General features: G+C 38.6%; 1 protein-coding gene across 4 annotated transcripts in view; it reads right to left on the reverse strand.

The window, feature by feature from the left end:
* The window catches only part of NFKB1 (nuclear factor kappa B subunit 1), a 59,474-nt gene that overhangs the window by 29,381 nt on the left and 5,461 nt on the right, over positions 1 to 24,632 (reverse strand). For all 4 annotated transcript variants that reach the window (XM_059471400.1, XM_059471402.1, XM_059471399.1 and 1 more), the window contains exons 2-5: positions 16,897 to 16,949; positions 15,722 to 15,806; positions 8,524 to 8,564; positions 6,096 to 6,194 (exon numbers count right to left, since the gene is read on the reverse strand). In XM_059471400.1, the coding sequence (XP_059327383.1) occupies positions 6,096 to 6,194; positions 8,524 to 8,564; positions 15,722 to 15,806; positions 16,897 to 16,941 (270 nt within the window). In that variant the 5' untranslated portion in view covers positions 16,942 to 16,949. The remainder of the gene's footprint in view (positions 1 to 6,095; positions 6,195 to 8,523; positions 8,565 to 15,721; positions 15,807 to 16,896; positions 16,950 to 24,632) is intronic.

Here is a 24,632-nt window from a genome sequence, read left to right on the forward strand (position 1 = left end):
ATTTTTCTTCTAATTTGCCTTAGGCCAAGTTCTTTGTATTATAGCAGCATATAGATCTAATCAACCAAGGCATTAAAGGATCACGATAAACATTAAAGTGATGAATCAGTGATGAACTGAATATTTAAGGTTATATTGTTGATAAAATGCTGCTAGCGAGGGATTGCCTCGATTTCACCACATTACTGAGTCCTGCTAGCTTCCTTCACTCCAGTTAACCCCTCTCTTGAACCCATTCCATCACAGCTGAAACACTTTGCATATGTACAGTGCGTGCCCTCCCTGCCTTCCTATTCACTGCTGAAAGCAAAAAAAAAAATCCCAGCTATGAAAAAGTAGTTCCAGGAGGAGCAGGTGTGCAAAAGCCCTCTCATTACCCACTCCTGCTAGTTAACTGTATAATGCTGCAGTAATGTGCATTTTACAAGTGGCAGTTTCTAAAATACAAGACAGAGGGCTGATGCTTCCCTCCTGTTTCCACACTGAAATCTGGACTGAAACAGTACAGAGATGCAGGACAATCACTGCTGGACTATTTCTGTCATTTACCAGCAGGGAGAAAATATTTATGTACCTTTCACAAAGTCATCTGAAAATAAAAACCACGGCATTCAGTGTTACAGTATGTCACCACCACTGCTACAATTAACTGTTCAAAAAGGTAGCTTTAAAATAATTCTTTTCATTTTACTTCTCACTCAATAAGTCTTTCCCTACTACAAAGCTCCCAGCACATCTGCAGTGCTATATTCACTATGAATAACATCGATGCTCTGGTGTCACATCAGAAAAGTTCAAGACAATCCTCCATCAGCTGTAGAAACCACAGTGAAACTGGAGGCAGGACTGCTGCACACAAGGACTTTCCAGCCCCTGAAAGCTCAGCACAGAACTGCAGTGGTAACCAGATTGCAATCTGCCCTGTTACTCAGCTCAGCATGATCTTTGCAGTCTCTCCCTCCCAGGGGAAAAACAAAAGGGCTCCTAAAACGTAATACCTTATGTAGGTCATAAGGCAAGAAAGGACTATTTTTGTCATCCAGTCTGATGTCCAATGCTGCAAAGGGGACATAATGTCTCTGAACATCTCCTAACTTTATTTCTTATAGACAGACTTTCCTGCTTGATTTTGAGTCACTTGGGGTAAACTTGGTGCCCAGGAAAATAGTCTGAGTGGTTAAATATCCTTATGTACCATAAATTAAGTCTGAAATAACTTTTCAATGTCCTTGAATCATGCCACAATTTCAGAATAATTTTAAATCAATTCTGGCACTAAGGTATAAAAGTAACTACCAGGTTTGCACTTATGAAACACTGTCAAAGGCCTGAAAAGGTAGAAGGTATGTTACAATGCTGAAGAGGGATTATGGTTTTGACACAAAAACAGACTCAGCATGAGGGGGAGATAGCATGTGGATGCTGTATGGCTCAAAATCAGAGCTGTGATCCAGAAAACAGCTATTGAACTTAAAACTAAAGGTGAGGGGAAAAAATAAAAGGAGGAGTTCCTGGGTAGAGTATAGCTGTAATACTTGATTACATCCTGTATCTGAAGCAGCATTCAATTGATCTGATAAAGTTAAAAGGCTGCAGGCTTACATTTATCAGCTCTTTCTGTTTGAGAGATTTGTCTGAAAGATTAAAAGGATCCTGTGAACTTGAAATTGAGTCAGTTTCAAAACAAGAGTAGAAAGTTTTTTTCAGTTATTTCATGTCCTCCGTCAATCCAGATCCCAGCCAATTTTTATAGGTTCCAAGACTTTACAACTTTATAAGAACATTTTCATACTTCAAAGATGTTTTTTTCCAGTTACTTTTACAAGCAAGAAATGAAACTAATTGGTCAACAACAGGAGCAAATGATGGAAAAAGCCACATTAAACCTACAACACCAGCATTACAAAAGCACCTATTTCTCCTTCCAATCCCTTTGTTGAACAACTGCAGCTCCAGCCCTGCCTGTCCCTCAGAGTGTCACTACTGCTGTCCTAGGCACGTAGCCTTGTACAAGAAGTGTTCCAAAGATGAGGAATCACTCACTCTTTATGAACAGCTTGTTTTTACAGAGCAGTATCTCTCTTTTTTCAGTTGCTAATTAAACACAAAATATTCAGATGTGGTACAAATCATGTAGGCAGCTGAGTACTTATTTAAAAGGCTTAAGAAAAAGCCATGTAGAGTAATTTAAACCAATGGGAGCTGAAGATCTGATCCTCTAACTCTGAGGTCACTCTAATGGCAAAAATACGGAGCTCCTAAAGTGATTCAGTGCCTCATATTTAGCTAAATCAGCCTTACCAGTAAAAAGCTCAAATCTCACTGAATTTGATTCAGTAGCTTTTTAAGAGGGGTAAAGATTTATACCAAAGACTCTGCTTATTCTTGTCTCATGTTTTTTCCTTATTTCAGTTGTTGGGTGATTTTTTGGACTTGTAATCAGCAGTATATATCACTTTACATTTAATTCCTACTGGGGACAGGGGCAAAAGCAAATAAATATGCTCCTTTTATCACCAAGGCTCATCAGCAAAGTAGTTTTCCATAAATTCTCCTCCTGAACTCGAAGTAAATGTGCTGAAATCCCAGATTTCAAGAACTCTTATCTCCAGACTGAGGTATAATTTTGAATAGCCCCAGGACAGACTGGCTGGGCAGTTCTGTTGGTGTGCCTGGGTCCAGGGCTGCCTAACTGGTGTGCAGCTCCAGTTCACAAGCCAAAGTGCTCTGTGCCCAAACTCTAGTGCAGAGAGATGGTGCTCTTTAGCTCAGGCACACCTCTGAACTCCGGGCTGGAGCTCATTTACATCCAGCTCACAAAGAACACTGAACTACAGACTGCAGCCACCCACGTAGATTTGCCCCCGAGGAGATGAAAATTCAGGACATTTCCCTCACTCTGCTGTTTTCAGCAAGTTCTTGTCACACCTAAAAGTGGAACAAGCACTTCAGTGTAAATCATGGATCTGGCCACACTAACAGCAGCATGCAAGATCAGGGCACACATGATGAACGTGGAAGGACAGTGGAAATTTTCTGCATGAGTTTTCTGACATTTTTTCAAATATATGAAACCCAAGCAAATTATAAATAAAAATACTTTAGATAGTTAAGTATGCTGGTGATAATATTAGACTTTGCTGCCTTATCCTTTCTTTTTATACTACTGATTGCTTTTTCCTCTGGATAAAATAGTAATGATTAATAAGCAGTTCATGAATAAGCTTTGGTTTCAACCGTTCTAGACAGTAGAATTTTCCAGTGCTGTGTTACTTACACTAAGTGAGTGAAAATGAAATTTAAATGAAGAATTTTAAGTTGCAATCATGAAACATAACTTCATTGTAACATCTTTATTATCTACAACTTGTCTGCTCTCCATAATAACACACAAAGTTATATAGAATCCTCTGAATATGCAAGATGTTTTCTACATATTAGGATTACTCTTAGCAAAGACAGGGCTAAGCAAAGGAACGTAAGTCTACAAATCATTAAGATAAATGAATCCCAGTTTTGATATTATGGGATCTAGATTTTGATATTATGGAATCTACTGTTATCTAGACTCCATTAGTCAGGACTGTTCCATTAAACAAGAGGTTTTACTCCAATTCCACCTTGCTGACCAGTGCAAATTTGTTTCAAGTGTAAAGACTGGCATTGCAGAACTGCTACATTAACTCCTGACCTACACCATCTACTAATATACTGTACAGGGAGAGGTTAAACATGCAATTAAATACCAAAACACCTTGCTTAGAGACATAGCAAAGTCTTCAAAACTCCAGCCTTTATGTGAGAGATATGTCTTGATGTGTTCCAGCTTAGTTACGAGTTAGTGACAGTGCAGGGAGGAAAAAAAAAAGGGTGAAATTGAACAGTCCACATTATGCAAGAGGTCACATCCCATAAATGTGTTTTCATTTTGGCCTCCAATCCATGATCCTATGAAAACAGAGCAGGGAGACTGCAATGGTTTTTTGCCCACAGAGGATGTCTATTTTCAGGACATCCATGGTAGGTACTAGTAATTTTGAGAGAGTTGGCCAAACTCTCACAAAGTAGATCCCAATGTGAGCTGCACTGACCACACCAAGGCCAAGGTTTAAAGATCTGTCACAAAACCTCCTTTTTTTACAGTACAGCCAAAGCTCATGCTACTGTCCTTTCACTGCACTGTGATCAACTACTGTCGGTTTTATAGTGCACTGTGATCAACTACTGTCGGTTTTATAGTGAAAACATTGGCATGAGAGTAAAAAAAAACCACCAAAAAATAAAAATAAAATTTATAAAACCAAACCAAAATAAAAAAACCCAAATGCAACGAAAAAATTGCAATTTTCAATTGTGCTCTGCTCATTTAAGACAAAGTAAGTACATTCTGACAAAACACAGAAAAGACTTACAGGAAAAGGTGTGAAACACTTCTGTCTTTCCTGGCACCACTTGAATCAAGAACAGGCACTAACAAGCCATGGCCTTGAGGAATTTACTTGTGTTCCCTTGCCAGCCTCTCCCAGCAGGTGTTGCCATGTGGGGATTTGTACTGGGGAAAAAAACCCAGATGCACACAGTGGGATGGGAAGGAAGGGAAGGGATCTGTGTGTGTGTGTAAGCTATAGATGAAATTAAAAAGTGATGATCAATGAAATTAGAAGGTTTGATGGAAAGCCAAAGAACATTCTGCTTTCTAGTTTACTCAAGGAGAAATTCCATTTCCCATTTAACTCCTTGTCATGCTATTGTGTGACCTACCAGACGTTTATAAAGTATCACTTGTATTATTATCATTGCAGATTGGATCAGAATCCAAAGATCTGGCTCAACTGAAGTAAATTATTTTATATCTGAACATTCCAGTGAAATTACATTCATTGGTTCATCATTACTGTCAAAATAGGAAAGAAAAAAGCAAGTAGATCATTTGCCTGGGCTAGTAATTTTTCCTAAGAGTTTTGCAAGGCTATATGAAATCAGCTTTCCCAGCTTCTTCTCAATTCACAAAACTATCAGCCTAGGCTACCTCAGCCAGTGCTGATTATTTTCCATGATGTTATGCTTACACTGGTTCATTAGGAGATGCAACTGTTCCAAACTCCAGCCTTTCCCACGAACTGCAGACAAACTACACACACACACTGAGGAGAACAACCAGGAGTGGCACACACCAAGGCAGAGGTTTATTGCTTACCACTCTTCCCTCCCCTTCTTTCCCCATAAAGGCATAAGAGAGCACCAGGATTAGAATATATTAAGAAATAACACCAGGATTAGAATACATTAACCCTGCTCCTCATGAGAATTTGTAGTGCATCAGTTCAAATATGTAATGTACTAAGAAGACCAAGGCTTGCTTTTAAGTTAAAAATACTGAAAAGACACAAGTGTAGGTTTTCCACACTTCCACAGGAAAAAAATTTGCCTGCAAGAAACATAGGCAAATACAATCCTCCAGTCCCAGAATGATTAATCACTTTTCTAATCTTCATACTAAGCCTCCATAGAACATTTCTTTGATTAACATATTTTAATTTTTCTTTTCCAGAGGGAAAAAAACAAACCCACAAAAAAGTTCAGTGAACACCTGAACATAACATTGTTCCTATTAAAATCAGAGGTTCTACGTTACTTTAAAGGAATTAAGTTCCTAAGAAAGGAGTACTCTAGAGATATTGAATAAGGAGTAACATGAACAGGAAAAAAAGGAAAACTTGGTATATAGCATCCTAGAGTGAAATGGAATAACTAAACAGACTCATGCTTTGCAATGGAAATGGAGCAACGGAGCAGCTCAAGCCTTGCTAAAACTGTACCTTAAGGAAGAGCTCCATTAGTCTGCACAATGGCAGTGAGGTAGTAGGTGCAGATAACTTACTGTTCAACTGCTGGCAGATAAAAACAATGCCAAAACAAACCCACACATCTTAGGGCAACTTTATTTTCAAAATCAAATGTGAACGTCGGGATTGAAATGTAGTCTGTCTTGAGCAACTTCATACAAATGTATGTTGCTATGCAATAAGGCTCTATACACATACATATGATGACACTGGCATTGACTTTGCAGCATTAATGTTTTATGTCCTTACTTTGACCTGAGGGTATGATTTTTTGTTCTTTTCACTAGAAGCACCAGGAAGTCCACCGTGCGAAGGCCCTTCACACACGTATCGGAAACGAAATCCCCTCTGTGGAACGAAGGAAAAGAAACTTGAAAGCTGTACAGAAACAGAGCCAAAAGAGAAACAGCACACACAGAGATGAACACACCCACAAACAAGGCTTGCCCAAATGGAAAAGTTACAATTGTTAATTCATGAAATGCTGGTTAACAAAGCATCGCTGAACTGCAGCCCTAGAGAACCTCTTCTATTTTCACTTTAACGCTCAGCAGCAAACTCATATTTTTCTTTTGGTTAAGTGAAGATATTTTGAAACAGAGAACTATTTATACTCTTAAAATAGGATAAAAATTCACATGTAGAGAATGCAAGAGCAGATACTCTCTCCCAAGACTGCTGCTAAGTAGACAAAATCGAAACAAATAATAAGGAAGCCCAAGTACCATAAATGAAAGTACAGGGATGAAACAGAAACACTTCCTCCTTCTGGGAAAAACATATGAAAGCCGTATCTCTGAGTGAAATCCAGAAACAGCACGAAAGCTTCAGGGGACTCTGGCTGTTTTTCATCTCAGCTACAGATGTCTATAAATAGATATCTGAATATACTTTAGAGAACTGCAGGATATTGAAAACCAGTCAAGAACACAGCTCTCCATCAACTCCATTGTTGAATATCCCCTTTATTTTACATGGCAATCAATAAACCGTGAAAGATGCAACTCTTAAGTGAAGGTGTCTGGTAACTAACTCTACTTAACAATATATTTCATGTGGTCCTCAATTTTGCTTTCAGATCTACTCTCCAAGCCTACAAGTTCTGGCAAAATTTCCATCTTATATAGGGGTCCCAGTGTCCAAATAGCACCAGTTAATGTTGTAGCCTTTTCCAAGAACCATTCAGCTTCTTTCTAGTAGTAGACCACTCTGAATTCAAAGTCTGTATTAGCTGAAAGTGAACAACATGCCTTAAAATTACTCCATAAGCAGAAGCTTCAGTACCTATCTCACTAAATCTAAGAACTTGTTTACCAAGCAAACGTAAACTTTTATGACTTTTATTCAGACCTAACCAATTGTCTTTCTACGGTGAACTGAGTGACCCAGAGTTCTGTGTGTTGATGAAGTTGATCAAAAGGCAAAGCAACCTCTGTGAAAGGCAGATCACCCTCTGCAGTCAGGACCCATCACTCTGCTGATGGATCACCCTCACCACCCTGCTATAAGCCCCTGCCCAGCTTCCCACATGGGTGCCCCACGAGAGGAGCCCCTTGCTGACAAGTCACACGTGGGAACAAAGGCTTCTCCTTATGGACTGTGCGCTGCAGGCATGGCCTGATTTGGGATGAACTCAAAACAATGAGGAAGATGCAGCATATTCTTCCAAGAGTTCACAGTACACTGCTGTTCCACTCAGTGCTGTGATGAAGAGCCCTATATCCTGGAGGGATGCTCCAGCACAAAAATGTCTTTGGTGTGTGATTGAAACCAGTGTTCTCCACTGCCTCCTGCCAGGAAGAATGGATTGCAATATGCTTCTGCAGAAGACCAAGAGGAGGATGGGACAGCTTTTAGCCACTGTATTCCCCTGTTTACTGAACGGCTCTATAAGGGAGGATTTTGGTGAATTCACTGGGACAGACAGAAAAGGCACCTCCATACTATAACAGCTTCAGGAGGAATCCTTGCAATTGCTGGTGCCACCAGCCAAAGGGGAACTATACCCAGGCACACTTCAGGGCAATCTTTACCCAGCAATTATTTGCACATCAGTTGCATGAAAACTAACCAGTCCATTGAAATGATTTCTCTGCAGTTAGAGGAGCACAGGTCACTGTTTGCTACCTAACAGAAAAAAAAGTTTCATTGGAGTACTTATCTTCATTTTTCTTTGATTATTCAAAACAGACAACCATAACAAAAATAATCTCAAAGGACAACTGCATTTCTTTACAACAACAAAACACAAGTCAGAAGTTCCTGTAACTTGGGAATTAAATGTTTTTATTTTTAACTTCTTGTATTTCAAAAACTATGAAACAAATCCTAAAAATCTTCTGTGTTTGATCCACTAGTTTATGTTTCCAAATAGTGGGGTACTGAAACAGCCACTTCTAAGATGAAGAATCTATACTTAGCAAGGCATATTTTTAAAACACTTAGGATTGGTTTTTTGTATTATGACACTTCCAGAAAGAGATAAAGAACACAGAACAAAACAGGAAATGCTTTAACTACAAAAGTAAGAGTTAAAACTCCTCATTTCAAGTGCCACATTTGTTCTGAGAGCTCAGACTTTTCTGTGCTCTCTTTTACTTAAGTCATAAGTTTATTCAAAGCTGAATGTAGTAATATAGCTACCTTGGACATTTTCAAAATGTAGTCTTGTTCTTACCTGTTTTGGCTGTTCTATGATTTGAAGATACGGTCCATCTGCTAAAATAAAAGAAAGAAAGAAAAGTATTAATAGAAATTATATTTCCATTGCTATAATGAATATATAGGTTGTAGGGGTAAGATACTGTCCTTGAATTACTTGAGATAAAAATTTTGAAAACGTCTAAGTCTCTTCAGAACTTAAATTTCAATAAATTATTTAATTGTGTGTCAGTCTGTTACTCCCAACTAAAGATCAGTAGTATAAGAAGAGGAAGATTAAGTAAAAAAAGTTAATTTTACTCAGAGAGCCTAAATGGACAACTGATCACTCAGTTAAAACTTGCAATGGTGAATAAGAACAGGATCGTTCCCTTGCCACTGACAGCAGCCTGGCTTCTTGAGCTAAGGTTAACTTCTGTATTTAAACCCCTGGGGCTCTAGAGACTACACTCACCAGCTTTTGGCCCTAGGGCTTCCTACACAATAGGGGCTTTTGAAAGTCAGGAGACAGCCAATGGGAAGCTCTGAGGCATGGGAATACAGGAGGAATTCAAGCTGTCTCAACATGCCCCAAACAGTCAGAACTGCTTTAAAAAAAATCCTGGAATTGAGAAGACTAAACAATTTACATTCTTTTAATAATTTCAGATACACTTTTAAATAGAGTGTTCTGCTGGGCCTCTAAAAACACTGTCCTACTAAAATTCTATTTATGTCTTTTAAAGAAGGCTTCATTAAACAACTTTCATTCTCATACAGAGGTTAACTTCATACTATAAACCTCATGCAAAATTCACCAGTTTATATAGCTTTTGAGTAGGCCCTAAATCCAATGAGAATTCAGTGCCACCAGAGTTAAGCACTCATCACCTGATCAATGATCAACTCTGATAATTTAGATTATTTACATCAAGAAGGAAAGTTCTCTGCGTGGATGGCTGTGAAACCCCTCTTAAAATGCAAGCCACTGATGAGTCTGAAAACAACAGTTCCAAGAGCTATGATTACTTTCCTCTCTCTTGCTAAGCAGTCAAAATGATTTGTATTTCAATGCTAAAATATCTGTTTTCAAAGCAGACCCCAAATGACAGCTTCACTGGGAATAACTAAGTAATATTTTTCCAGCCATATTCCTGTTGGATTTCTGTATTATCAGTTCTACTCTGTTAAAGGTATTAATGCCAAGGAGTCAATCACAGATCTTTACTGAACAAGCTTCTCTCAACATGAAAGTTTGAAAAAATACACAATAGATTAAATTAGTATTCTGCTACCGCAGTTAGCTGACTCAGCAACTGAACTAACTTCATGTCAAAGTTATATTGCAAATATTAGCAGTCACAACAAATGCACATTTAAAGATAAATTCATTCTCAAGTGCATCAATTGTACTTTTCTTTGAAAAAGTAAACGGTGCTTCCTGAAGTCATGAAAAACAATTGCCTCAAGACCACATACACATAATCCTGCATTACAAAGCAGGAAAAACAGTTTGGACTTCAGGGACTTTAAAAGATGCAGAGTAATATTTAGCTTTGGCCTTGTGTTTCAATTTTTGTCTGTAACAGATAGAGTCAAGATGAGCTGAGTTAGGTTTAAGCAATGTATCAGCACTTAAATTTAAAACCTCTTTTCACAGCCCTCTAACTCTCTTCATGCTTTAGGCATCCGTAAAGTTATATTTTAACAATCCAAAAGCCATATATATTTTCCGGGCATTGGCAGAAATAATGCACCTAAAATACAACAGTGTGTAGTTCAACTTTCAACCAAGCCTCCAGGACATGATCTGCCAAGTAATTGTTCTTTGGCTCTTCTCCTCTTACGAACTTATTTTCAAGACATACCTGTTGGGTTAGCACAAAATACTATTGCTTTCTCTCAAACATTAGCCAGAAAAGAAGTGTCTTTATCCAATGGCTAAATGGCTGCAGAAGTCCCCCAGGACACATCACACCCAAGTGACAGCTTTTCCTCAGAAAAGGAAATTTAAACTCCTAAGAGAGGCATATACACTATCTTGGCACATCGGAAAACTAAAGAAAAATGCTTCATACCACTGAAATGGTTTTCCTTGTGAAAACTCAGGAAAATTGAAAACTTAGGACTGTGGTTATTCTGACCTCTTGGAAAAAATGGTTTTAAAAAGCATACAAATATGCTGATAAAAAAATCATGTTTTATATACCAGCACTAGAAAAGTGCAAAAAAGATGCAGTGTAAATGTACAAAGCCAAATTAGATGTCTGTTATCATTAAGCCACATTATACAAATAACATAGCAATGTACTTAAAACAGTTCTGTGAGGTCTTATTTTAACTTTTGGGTTCCATGACTAAAGATTTTCCTTTTTTTGTTAACAGTGGCTAAGTAATTCTCTGGTATAGCATCTGAACCAGACACAAATAACAGTACAGAGAAGGCATTCTAATGCAAAGCACCTCATAATATCTGAAATGCTACTTTAAAAAAAACCAGCAATGTTCAAGAAAAGATCCATGCATAAATGGCATATTGTTTTGATTATAAAAAGGATTTTATTAGTGAAAGGTCTCATATAGCTGTTTTCACTGAACTCTGAATACTTTCCAGAGGCACATTACACAGCCTAACATTGGCTATGTGTGATTCCTTCTTCTGTCATCCTTTCCCACGGGGAAAAGAAAACACATTTAGTGTTTTGCATACAGCAGTTTTTAATATTTTGTTTCTATCAGTAGACCTGTCTTTGTCTCAGCAGATAAAGAGCAGGAACCTGAGGATGAACACCTTGTAAGGGGAACTAAAAATGATGAGATTTGTGGTGATCCTTTGCTCCAGCCTGGAACGTGCTTGCTTTAAGTTCTTGTTTAAGGAGCAACCCCCTTTTAAATGCTGAACAGCCACAAGAAGGAACATTACTTAATGCATAGCTTGTGTTCTACTTTTGCCCTACAGAGAGGCTGAAGGACACGATCATGGAGCTGGCGCTAACACAGGCAGGGCTCTCACGGCTGCCAAGAGCCAGGTTTTGACAGGAGTGTCCCTGGTGCTTTGCCTGGCACTGCTGCAGCTGGGAGGCCAAGAACCACAACATGCAGTCCTCCAGCCTGGAGGGGTTTTGCCACATCCTGGCCAGGCTTCAGGGCTGCTTTTTCTGTCTTCTTGCCTCGCTTGCCACAGAGCGATTCGCATCCCACTCCGCTCTGAGTCACAGTCCCACTTCCCCACGTCTTCTCAACTGCCAAGTTTCTTCATTTTCCTTCCTGCCTGAGTCAGAGGCCCTCCTGCCCCTTGACACTCCCACCACTTGCATTCTTTCTTCCTCTTGACAGGCCTCACCCTACACACACACTTCCAAAGGAGCACCCATCCTAGGCTCTCCCTTGATTCCTTCTTCCCACCATAGCAAACTCAAGGAAAAAGAGGTCTCTGAGGTTGGTGGGATATCTCTGCAGGCCTGGCAACTCTCTTAGACTAGTGGGATCCTGTGTCTAACAGCTTTCTGAGTACCTAAAACCATTCAATGTAACCTGCAACAACCTGTGAACAAGCATCATCCCTCACATCCTCTCTGCTGGTGGGCCACCAGAACAGGCATCTCACCCTTGTAATTGCTGTTTTCTCTGTGGATGTGAATGGATATGCTCATAGCCTGTAGGTATGGATTGTTAAGTCCCACATAAACTCTCTTGTGTCCATCCTGGCAGTGGTACCTTGCTGCTAAAAGCTCAGACTGGAGACCTAGTGCCTTATCCTTCCTGAAGGCCTCTTGTAGCATTTACATGTCCTACCCCTGAGGGATTCCCTTGCACAGGTATACTCTCTTGAATCCCAACTCTTCAGTGTTCAAAGCATGATGTTTAAAGCAAATGGCACATGAAACTTTGTTTAACATCTTCCCTTGGTTCACTCTTCCAAACACGACCACAGGGGTTCTAGGAAAACACCAGAAACTGTATGGAAGTCTGCCCAAGCTCCTGAGGACTACGGCCACTACTGTGGAACAGGGAAAATGAACACTCATCTCATTTTTGGTGGTGGTCTAGTTTCCTTGAACCTCTAACATTATCTCTCTTTAAAAAAATATGAAAGAAAAATATAAATGCCTTCTTTTTCCCTCTAAAACCTCATTTTTCACAGCAAGTGTCACAGAGAGTTGGACAAAGGAGGTTAAAGAAACAGCAGAAAATTAATTTTAGCAGCCTCCAGGCAATACTGCTCAGCTCCTAATGACTCTGCTTCAACTTCAAAGTTTTAAAAACACACCACCTTAATGCCAAGAGCTAGTTAGACCAGAGCCTCTCAAAGCCAGAACAACTACACAATTCCCAAACCCACCTCTAACTGGGGCATGTTACATGGCTGTAGATGGCCTTGGATCATCACGAGGGAGTACAGAACATCCAAAATTACAAACCCCTTAGCTCAGAAATGAGCTCTGCCCATTTCCTCTTCAATGCCCATTTCCTCTCCTTCCTATCCAAAGGCATCTCTGTTTCTCCACTACACAGTGGACGTGCCACTGCTGTGCATCTGCTTTTAGTCTATGTGAATACATGCTGTGCTTAATGCTCCCTCCATCCCCAATGCCACTAAGGATCAGTGCCTAACCTACCCAATCAAAGGCAGGATACCTCCCAGCAAGCCAAAGAAGAGGTTGGTTTCACGAGGTACTGCCTTTTCTGCTGGTAAAACTTGATCCACATAATTACTGTAACTTTAGAGCCAAAGTAACAAAAAACCCTAATTTTTATTCAAAACAGACATACGAGAGAGGAAAAGAAGCAAAGACACTCGAGCATTGACAATGATGTTGAGAAAATCAGTGCCCCACCATCTCAAAGGTTTCCTACTATTACTGTAAACATTAATGTGGCAGCAGAACATCTATCACCAGAAAGTCCCCAAATTCCCCAGCTGCTTGTTGATTCAGCCCTGCTGGCATGACACAGCAATCCACGGTTACACATTAAACCTGTCTCCCATGTAATGGGTCTGACATTGGCCTTTATGGATGCACAGACTGAAAGATATAGGCACCATAGCCAGATCATGAGGAACAATTCCTGCCTTTTTCTTCTTCCTGCCTTAATCATCCATCTGTCCTTGAGAAAAATCCTTTTATTTCACTCTCTCCATATCTCAATTGGAAGTACTTCTGGAAAACCCCACATGACTTTTTAAACTGACTTTGCTGAGTAGAAAGAAATCACTAGTCCCTGCCTGAAAACCACTAAAGTAGACTATAAAAATTATTATATTATCTTTTAACTGAAGGGCCAGTCCACAGTAACAATACAGCATATTTTCAAGAAGGGGAGGAAATAAACATTATTGGGATACTGTTCAAGAAACAAACAAACCAACTGTAGCATCATGAGAAGCAGCTGAAATGATCAACCCTTTCTGAATTTTTTTTCATTAACTTTTTGTTTGCGGTAACATGAAATCCATGATCTGTTACTGAATCCCATTTTGTGCACAAGGAACTTGCCACCTATACTGCAGCAGTAGACAAGAGCAGTTGAACTTATAAATAAAAAAGCTTTTTTTAAGCAATTTTTCAAATTAAGGACAAAGCCATACTTAGCCCAGTAAGAGTTTTCTGTGGCTGCAGAACTCAGTGAATCCTTGACTCCCTGACATGTTTTTGAAAACAGCTGTTTTCTACTTTAGATTATAGTTATCTGAAAATTAGCTTTATATATCTGATAATTTGTATGGAATGAGTCTGCCATGAAGAATACAGAGTAAGCTCAAAAGGTACAGGTAAAAGAGCTCATTACAGGGAAATTTCAACAACCTTATTTGTTCAAAAGAAGCTGAGAGAAAAAATCCCTTGGTCTATAATGCACAAGCCCTTTAATACAACACAGATGAACCTTACTGAATAATCTTATCTGCCTTAATAAAAATACACTGTAAACAAATGATTGCAACATTCATTTGCTGGATGTTTTTCCCTATTTGTCACGAGCTTTGCTCATGAGAACATTTTCTCTTGAAACAAAATTATCTTTTGATCCTTTCTTTCTACTACTCTTTTAAGAAAACACTAAAACAGTTAGCCTGGTTTAATTTTTATTCTATAAGCAGCCTTTATTGTTACTTTAGGATGGAATTTTATCTGTGAAAGAAAACGTTAAATGCTTGTATCATTCTCCCCTTAACACCTTCACTGCTGTGAAGTGTATCAAACACTGCAATCAGAAATGATTTGCACTTTCAACCAAAGAGAGTAATTTGCAATACATGAGGCACCAGCTACATCCTAATACAACAGTCAAACAGATAAGAGAAAGTTATGATGGTAAAAGACTTGAACGGCTATACTAGAGCTGTATTTTGAGAAAAAATTCCTAATTTTAAATTAAAATTTATTTCCTTCTTCCTTTTGTATCAATTGTTCTAATAGACTAAGCAGGAGAAAAGAGTTTTCCAAATTCATGCAAGAAGTAATATTCATAAAGAACTTTAATAAGCAAAACCAGACCAAGGCTGATCAAGCAGCTGATACTAACTGAGCTATAAAAAACTTGCAATTGTTCTTACTGTTCTGGAAGCATACTGTAAGAGCTGCTTATCAGACCTTTGCAGAATACTATTTGCTTATTTTCAGTGGTTTTTGCAAAATTTGTCTGAGCTTTCAAACTAGTGTTATTGTTCAGGAAATTGTCAGGTGCTTCTAATACCACACTGCCACTTCACAGGAAACAGAGAAGTCACTGTGAGGGAAAAACACATTTGAATGGTACAGGAAGTTAATATTCTCTGCATTTTATTATTGAAAAACAAGCACCTTAAGAACTTCTACAACTAATGCAACAGCATTCAAAAGGAAAAGAAGCACATGGTGCAGTCTGCAAATTGGCAATAGCAACATGCAACTTGTTGAAGGTTCAAATTCAGAAAAAAGCCTCAACAAATAAATTTATAAAATTGGGTCACTCAAAGCTTTTTGGTCACTGTCCTGGTTTCACCTGGGAAACTGCTGAAACTTTCAGTGTCTGTACAAGCCATAAGAAAATCCGATTTCTCTCACTGCTGAAAGTTTCGCGAGGGGAAGAAAGATGCAAAAAGACGTTATAAAAAAACTAATTGACAACTTGCAATCTACTAGTATGACACAGAAGTTGGTAAACAAAAAAGGCTCTGAAAAGAACTCCTCAAAAGAAAACAAACAGGGAGAATCAGCACGACAATGGCACCATCAAATATTAAGGGTTCCTACCTGTTCGTAGTGGTAAGTCTGCAGTGATGTAATTGGTACTGTTAAATAAAGCATTCATTCCCATGAACTGATCCACTGCAAACATCTATATTGAAAGAAAATACTCTTCATTATTACATATATACACAGTTGCATAAAACATCTTTCAGCAAAGCATTTTAAAGTTCTTTGCAAATATTGAGACTGCAAACACCTTGCTGAATTACACAAATATTTTATAGCAATTTTATTTTTGCTGGCAACAGCACTGCAAGCAGAGCTGACAGCACTGACCCAAGTTTCACAAGAATCACGAGACCACACCAACCTCAGCACAGTTTCTAAGCACCCATTTTGCTTACCTGCACTAACAACTATAAATCCTAAAGAGCTTATGCAGTAAATTCCGAAAATCTTGCCCAAGGCCTTGCTAAGAACCTGTGAGTTTTCATTTCCATTTCTCTGATTAAACCCCACCAGACTACAGTCATTATGTAAATATATTGACAAGCTCTAATGCAAGTGTGTTTTTGTTGGTTTTTTTTTAACTCTGATATGTCTTAACTTACTGTAATTGTTGTCAGGTATAAATCTATCTTTTTCCAAAGTTAAGCAAGCATAAAGGAGAAAACAGTTGCTTTTTGAAAATTAAGGTGAATAGAAATGACCTGTTCTTCACTTAAACTTTTCACCCACACACCTTCCTCACAGTTCAAGTAATTTATGGAATGATCTAAGAAGATCAGGAAGAGCTCCTGAAGAGCTAGGCCTGTGGATCTGTGTGAGTGAAGGAACATTTTAGTGATCACTGTCAATGCCAACATCACAAAAATTTAAACAAAAGGGCCTTTTAGGACATAAGGGATTTTATTTTCAGAAATACTCCAATGTCGACCACAGAAGAAATTCCAGAGCAAGTGTCACAGGCATGCAGGGCATAAAAATAAGTTTTTTTTTTCAATTGCTCAATTCAGCAGGCCTAGATTTCCTTTGCATTTCAGCCATTTTAACTAGTGAAGGCACTTTACAGGTCACATAAAAACCACCTTAGGGAAAAAAGCCCTGATTTCTGCCAATGCAGAATGATTTTCCATGTCCACATAAAGTCTAGGAAATGACAAGACAATAGGAGAGAAGGCCTAAACAGACAGCTAGGAGAGGATACAGGGATACTGAAAACACAAAAATTCACTTACTTGGGGATCATTTACTCCCATAATATAGGAATCTTCTGCTGCCATTTTAAGTCCTGAAACACAAAAAACATGATTAGAACTCCCATTTTTTTTTTCCCAATGTAGAGCAATAGAGAAGCCTGGAAAGCATTCAGAGTTGAATGTCCAATCTCTGACACTTTTTATTTTACTCATAAAATTAATGATTTCTAAAATACTTCTAAAATTCCTCATTATTTGGAAGAGGCAATGTAAGGACAAGATAGGCTACAGCTAGGATATTCCATGCCTATTGCCAAGAAATTAAAAATTACAGTCAAAGTCCAGAAGTCAAAATTTCTTAATATCAGGAACTGGTTCTGTCTTTGCTCTGACTATTCTGCCATTAGACTTTAGGCAACATCATTACCATAGAAATAGCAGAACTCTTCATTTGTACACAATAAAATTAACATTATGAGCATTCATGAATGAACTCTAACAGTTTTCTTATGAAGTATTACTAAATGCAAATAAAGATGCCCAAGAAAGAACATATAGTATAAAAAAAAAAAATAAAACCAGGATTCTATTATTGACTAATTTTGGACACCTTTATTTCCAGGGTTTCACAAGTGCTTAGCGCACACAATAACTCTGTGCTGTCAATGACAATGCACAGCATCCATCACAACTTTCTCACAGGTCTACATGTGAATTCTGTACACTGGAAAAGTTTAGCTTGGTTTGTTTTACTGGGACCAGTAGTGGGCCAGTAGCAGAACCTGTGAATTTTCTGAGGAATTTATTAGGTCTGTTAGAGGATATTACTATTAGTGTTACTTCCTTTCATGTAGATGTTACTAAAAGAATTTACAATTTCACCTATGCTGAGCTCACTAAATAAGGCTCTCCAAGGGAGTATCTGAAAATAACAGTAGGGCTATTTCAAGAGAGTCATGTCTGCATTCAACAGGCACTAAATAAGGTTAATAACTAACAGAAGACAGAAACAGGTCACTGGCCCTCATATTCCACCACAGTGAACACGAGCCATGTTTTCCAGCAAAGAGAACTGTGAAAACTACTGCACTACCAAAGAGAGGTGCAAGAGATCAGTAAGTCATCAAAGAAAAACTGAGTCACCATGTACCACCTACAGGAACTAGAAAGGCAATTGTCAAAAGGAAAATTGGAATACTTGGGTACTTCACCTTGATGGAGGCTCAACTCTGCTTGTTAACAATCTCCAAAGACAAGTCACCCCACAAAGTAGAAAATGTAAATAAAAATAAAATGGAGAACTAGGAGACACTTAATGCACAGATGACTTCAATGAAAAAGATGTTTATGTGGGTACAACTGCTTTTCAGACTAGAAAATAAAGTACCCACCTGACTGTAAATCGATTTTAGAAATATTTACAGGGCAATATTTATTCATAGTTTTTCTTCAAATATCAAATAACTGATCATAATATTTCAGTCAAAAATTAATAACAGATATAACAAGCAGCCAATGTCACCCATGCTGTACTTCATCACCTAATACAACAAGATTTCAGCAAGATAAAAAAACACCAGTCAATCGCATTAGCTCATAGGCACATTCCACAAAGCATTATTTTCATCAACCTTTCGCCATTGTTATTATTCAACTTTATGGAAAAAATCAACATAAAAAGTGTGATAAACCCTTCAGGATACAACGAAATTTACTAAGATGTTTTTATTTGCCTTCTGTTCCATAGAAAAATATAAATAACATTATCACCAACTGACAAGTTACTTAAATCACTGAAATAACTTGTAAGATATTTTGTAAAACACTTCTTATTGAAAGGTGTAGCTATTACAGAAAACATTCTGAAGACCTCAATAGCCAGCTTTTTCTTACAAAGTGTCAGAAAATACCCACCCTCTTGTTACACCCTGATTAGGTAACTGAGTGCAAATGCCAAATTTCTTTGGCATAAATAGAATAAAAATTAGTCCTAAAAATCTTGTTTTGTGATGTCCCATATTTAAATACTTAAAATTTCATCAGTCATATATGCAAAATTGTGTTCCAAAATCTTGAAGTTACCAGATGACATGGTAAACATGCTTGTTCAGAAAAATAAAATATTCTGAGGAGCTAACATGAATGGCATCTGCCCACTTGCCTGTTCACTATATACTTTGCCAAACTTTCAAACTTTCAAACAAAGCATCTCACAGTTTCTTCTGCAAGCCACAGGATAAATATAATAGTAGGCTCTATTTTCTTTGCCCTATTCTAGCTCCTCAGGCTGCACCTCTCTCCCTCCAGCAGAACTCTGGGGGCAGTGTCCTCACACCTGCCACACTTCTGGTCACACCTACACTTCTACAATACATGACTTTCCAAAAGTGGAAAAACAGCGCAGAGGCATTACTTCTGAAAATTTTCACTTAGAGTATTTTGATGTAAAAATTAGAACTCATTTAGGAAAAAAAAAACCCTACATCCATCTGAATCAGTCCTTCAGTTTCACCTTTTAAAAACAGTAATTTCTGGCTTTTTGGCTGATGCAGTGAACATAGTGACACCAAAACAACAGCCTTTAAAGATGTTCCCCCTGCAGTGCTATGTTCAGCTCTTGGCTATTCAGCACCAGGAACACAGGGACCTACTGGAGTAAGTCCAGAGGAGGCCATGAAGATGCTCAGAGTGCTGGAGCACCTCTCCTGCAGACAGGCTGGGAGAGCTGGGCTGTTCAGCCTGGAGAAGAAAAGGCTTCAGGAAAACCTTAAAGCACCTTCCAGTACTTGAGGAGGGCCTCCAGGAAAGCTGGAGAGGGACTTTTCACAAGGACAGGATGAGGGGGAATGACTTTAAACTGACAGAGGGTGGGATTAGATTGGATATAAGGAAGAAATCCTCCACTGTGAGGGTGGCCCAGACAAGCTGTGGCTGCCCTATGCCCAGAAGTGTCAGGTTGGATGGGGCTTGGAGCAATTTGGAAAATTTATGGTAGCAGAAGGTGTCTCCACCCAGGGAATTTGGGGGGGTTGGGACTAGATGATCTTTGAGGTCCCTTCCAACCCAAACTACTTCATTATTCCATGAACATGACCCTTGGAAGCAGCAAGGTAACTACTGACATAGCACCCAGTGAGCTGTAGTAGGTAGGTACTAATGAATGCCTAACCAGGTACTAAACACAACCCCTCTCACATCATAAGTGCAGATGCCTCTTAACTTGAGATCTTTCACGTTCAGATCAGCTCCACTGATTGAGGGAGGGGTTACAGACATTTCTCTGGCCTGAATGTTAAGCCAGTTTATTATGAACAGATTATAATTTAGATGTGCAAACATACACCTTTGTGTATGTAAACTCACGCTTAATTGCCTTATCAGGGCTTAGACAAAGATTAACCCAGCTGTTTAAAATAACCCTTCCACATGAGTGAAAACACTATGAAACACTGAAAACATTCTAAATGACAGTTTCACTATGTTTTGTCCTCTCCAAAGCCAAACAGATAGCAAAAGTGTTCTGGGAGCTCTACCTTCAAATAACCACTTGTGTCCTTAGGACTTATTAAGTTCACAAATCCATACACTTCCTCTTACATGAAAATTGATGCAAATCCACAAAGTCACATGATCAAAACCCCAAAAAGACACAGAAAAATAGATCCTAGCACTACCTGTGTGACCTCTAATTGGCCTCTTCCCTTACTGCTCCGGTTTCTAAGCACCCTTCCCATTTGCATCAGGTGGTAAGATTAGCATCTACCTCGAGCAGCTTTGCTCATTCTCTCATTACATGAGCTGTATTATGGGTAAGAGATTGCCACCTCTCTCATTTGAAGATGACTGGAACAAAGCTGCTTTGTGGAAGTTCATGTTATTATAGATGCCTGCTTCCTGCATATTCCTCCAATTCCTACAAATTGTACTGCAAACTAGAATCTACAATAAAAAATACCCCAACACCTGCAGACCACAATTAACCACAGCAGTCTCCACCCTGGAGGTTGTCTAAAGTTTTTCAGATAATGGGGCACAGGAAGCTAGACATTTCAATTCACAGTATTTATAAGTGTGAAAATTCAAAGGTCAGTGAAGAAACTTCATTTAGCTCCTAGTGCAACAGGAAAACATAAAATCCAGCTAAACTTGCCCAAACCCACACAATTACACCTTCTGAGAATAAGTGTGGAATGTGTGTACATGTGCATACATATTCCTTCCCCTTCACAGCAGGTCAACTGCCATTGTGAAAACGGTTTAAATAGAAAGAAAAAGAGAAAAAACCTAGGAAGTCATGTATACACATACAGGAGATGACTCTGTTGCACCAAACAACCAAGCAAACCTAATGGCAGGTACTTTGCACCACTGCTCCTCCTTAATAACCAAATGATACAAGGTACAAGTGGCACAGCTGGAAGAACATGATTTATTGTATTCCAAGTATTTGTTCTAAAGCTTCAAAAGGAGCAGCCATTTAGAATGAAAACAACATAATTAATGTAGGAATGCTGTAATCCATGAACAAGAATTCTCATTTCTCTTATCTCAATCATTTGATTTCAGAGCTCTTCCCTGTTATTCTCCCACATTCACTGTGTCTGTTTACCTTTTAAAAACCAAATTTCCCTATTCAACTGTTTTCAGCCCCCCTGATTTTTCAAGGGTACAGATCCTTCCCTTTACTTCTCTTCAACTTTCAGCCTGAATTTTAAGCATGAGGTGAACCCTTCTTCTTTTTGACACCAGCATCCAGTCCAATCCCTAAAAACTTGGAATGTGACTTCTCCCTTTCTACAGACAAACATGATCTTTATCACCCACTTCATTGCACTTGAGAACTGAAATTAGTGTGATGGATGTTCTTCCACAAGGAAATTTATTTAAACCATCTCTTAGTTCATTACATGTTTCACATCATCCTGTCCTCACCTTTCAAGGCTGGGATTCAGAATGCAAGCCTCACAATAGGAAACTCAACTACTACACCTCAACCGGCTTGATAAACTGAAAGAACAATTTTTCCAGAAAGTTTTCTAGCAGTGTGCTTTTTCTCTTTAGCCTGGCTTTCACTGGAATTCACCTGTTAAAAATAAACTTCTTTAACAGGACACTGAATGAAATGAATTAAATTCAGTGTGGTTATGCTCTTAGCCTGTTTATTTTGCTTACTAAAAATAGAGAGGAATAAGGATGAAAATGAAGCAAAGATGTGTCTCTTTCATATATTGTAAGTATATTTTTACTACATCAGGGCTATGAAGTGTGGTGGATGATCTCATTATAGAGAACTGTATTTTTAGGAACAGCACCAAGTTTTCAGAATTCCTGTACCAACTGTGAAGTACTGAGGTAGAAACAGTAAGTGCTGTATTGTACAGACAGGACAATGAGTTTAACCTGCTGTTGCTTCCTTATCTTTAGGCAGCAACTATCCATCCTTGAGCCTCAGTCTTCCATCCTTTGCAAAACATAATCTGTATCTGTATAGGAACAATTGTTTCAGAGATTTGCATTTCCCAAACAGAGATGCTGGGAAAGGGTATTGTGCAATAGACTCTCTGGGTTGCTGGGTCAGGGCTGGCAGCAGGACAAGAGCTGCTGAGATGATTTTGGCTGGAGGCCAGAGCAGGATCTGCTCTGACAAAGCAGAGACAGGATCCACGCTGTTCACTTTCAACCTTTCACCACTGCAGTCCCCTCGAAGCCAGGATGCTGCCACCCCTTTCCCTGCACAGCCTTTTCACCTCGCTTCTGGCCACCTCTGCACTTCAACCAGCACTTCCTTTCCCTTGGAACCCAGTTATTCAGCTCCAGAGCACAAAACTCTGAAGTCAAAGTAAGAGATGAGAAAGAGCTAATATATTCTGTATTATACAAAGCAAACAGAACCCAAATATTAAGGGAACATCATGCATACTTTCACCCACAATATTGGCATAGATGTTTTCAGGACAAACATTAAAGAAAAATACGTTCAAAAACACAAGAAATTGTTGTTAACTTGCTCATGTTGACAAAGCCACATCTATTATGTTATTTTGAAGGGATTAAAGTCAGTAATGAAATAGATTTGAAATTTGCCTTCAAATGTCAAAATGTTTACTACTATTTCTTCTCCCAGCTGGGACTTCAATACCTGGGGGGTGTAGGGAGCTATTTTAAGGAAACAACACTCAATTTTCACAAAAGTGGCATAAGGAAGTTGTATTTTTCACATTCCTTCTGGTACTTCAAAGATGTGTAATCTCTCAACAAAGATTTGAGTGCAATTTCTCATATACAAGTGCAATGTTTGTTCAGAGAGACATTTTGATCAAAGATTCTAATTTCCTCTGCAGAGTTTTTGTCATCCACACACTGTTGCAGCTGCAATAACACTACATAACCCTAAATGACACTGTTTGTTTTTCTAATATAACAACCCAAATTGCCTCCTCTTGTGACTAATTAAGCCTGCTTATTATTTCCTGTTGGGTGGGACCTGGCAGTTGGGTTTATGTATTTTAGAATTTTTTTAATTGCTGAAGTTAAAATTTTCAAGTATTTCCAGTCATGAGCAGATGCCTTACTTGAAAACAGTATAAAAAGTACAGAATATTTTGGAAATTAAATAAATCACAAGTACTTGAGATTTCACAAGTGTGGTGCTCTAAATCAGAATTGTTGGGTGCATAATTATTTTATGAAACCTAGAACCAAATTTATTATAGCATGTATCAACTAAATCTGAAGAAAAAAAAAAAATCACAGTGTAAGAAAAATTCCTTGTCAAAGAGTAACTGGACTACCTAAAAGATATTCTATTAGCTATGTTTGCAAACAGAATTTTTGTTTTATTCCTTTCCCAAGTATCAAAGTAGTGAATTAATATGTCAAGAGGAAATACTAAAATGCCATAAACATACAAACTGTTTTTCCATTATATTGTTGGAATAAAGTTAGAATGTTTTTGTTAAAACACATTCAAAGCAACTTAAACCAAAGGGATAAACAGTATTCATATATATGGCAAACATATTCTGGTACATGTATAATGCTAAGTAGATGTAAAAATGCTGAGGGTTCAACACAGAAAAACAGCTGTAGTAACCACATTGTACTTTAGCCATGTGGGGTGCTAATGTTACTTGAACTCCTGAATATGATGTTAAAATGCTGTTACTTTTTCCCCCAGATTAAAATCAATCACTGAATGTTCTTTGCAAATACCTCTAGCTCCTCTAAAAGCTGTTCATCAAAGTCAAATTTTAACTTAAGAAGCCATACACACCCATTTAATAAGCCTGAAGTGTAATGAATCATTAATATTCGGCTGCAAACCTGTCCCTGTATTTTTTTTTCCCCTTCTGGCAGGGGCAGAGGGGGCACGGGAAGAACAGTGTTTCTGAGAAGCCAAGCACACGTAACCCCCAGCTGCAGAAGTTCATCTCACACAAGGTTTGCTGTCTCACCAGGTACAGTCACACGGGCTCTGGGCTCCCACTGAAGACACAGTCCCTCGCTTAATAAGCAGAAAATAGCCAGGGCTGTTTCCACTGCAATCACAAAGGTGAACTAAGGGATTCTCAGTGTCCTTTTGGTTCTGAACAGCCACTGCAATCGTAATGTGTCAGAATCAACTGCTTAAACAGCACCAGTAAGGGGAACCAAACAGGTAGAGCTGAGTCCAGCACAATCACAGTCATACCCGGCTTACAAATTACAGATGCAGAGTGGGTAACTAATGTTTAGTTTTTTGCTTTTTCCAAAGAAACTGCAAAACTCCTGCAGTC

This window comes from Ammospiza nelsoni, chromosome 4 (genome assembly GCF_027579445.1).
Source record: "Ammospiza nelsoni isolate bAmmNel1 chromosome 4, bAmmNel1.pri, whole genome shotgun sequence".
Classification (NCBI taxonomy): domain Eukaryota; kingdom Metazoa; phylum Chordata; class Aves; order Passeriformes; family Passerellidae; genus Ammospiza; species Ammospiza nelsoni.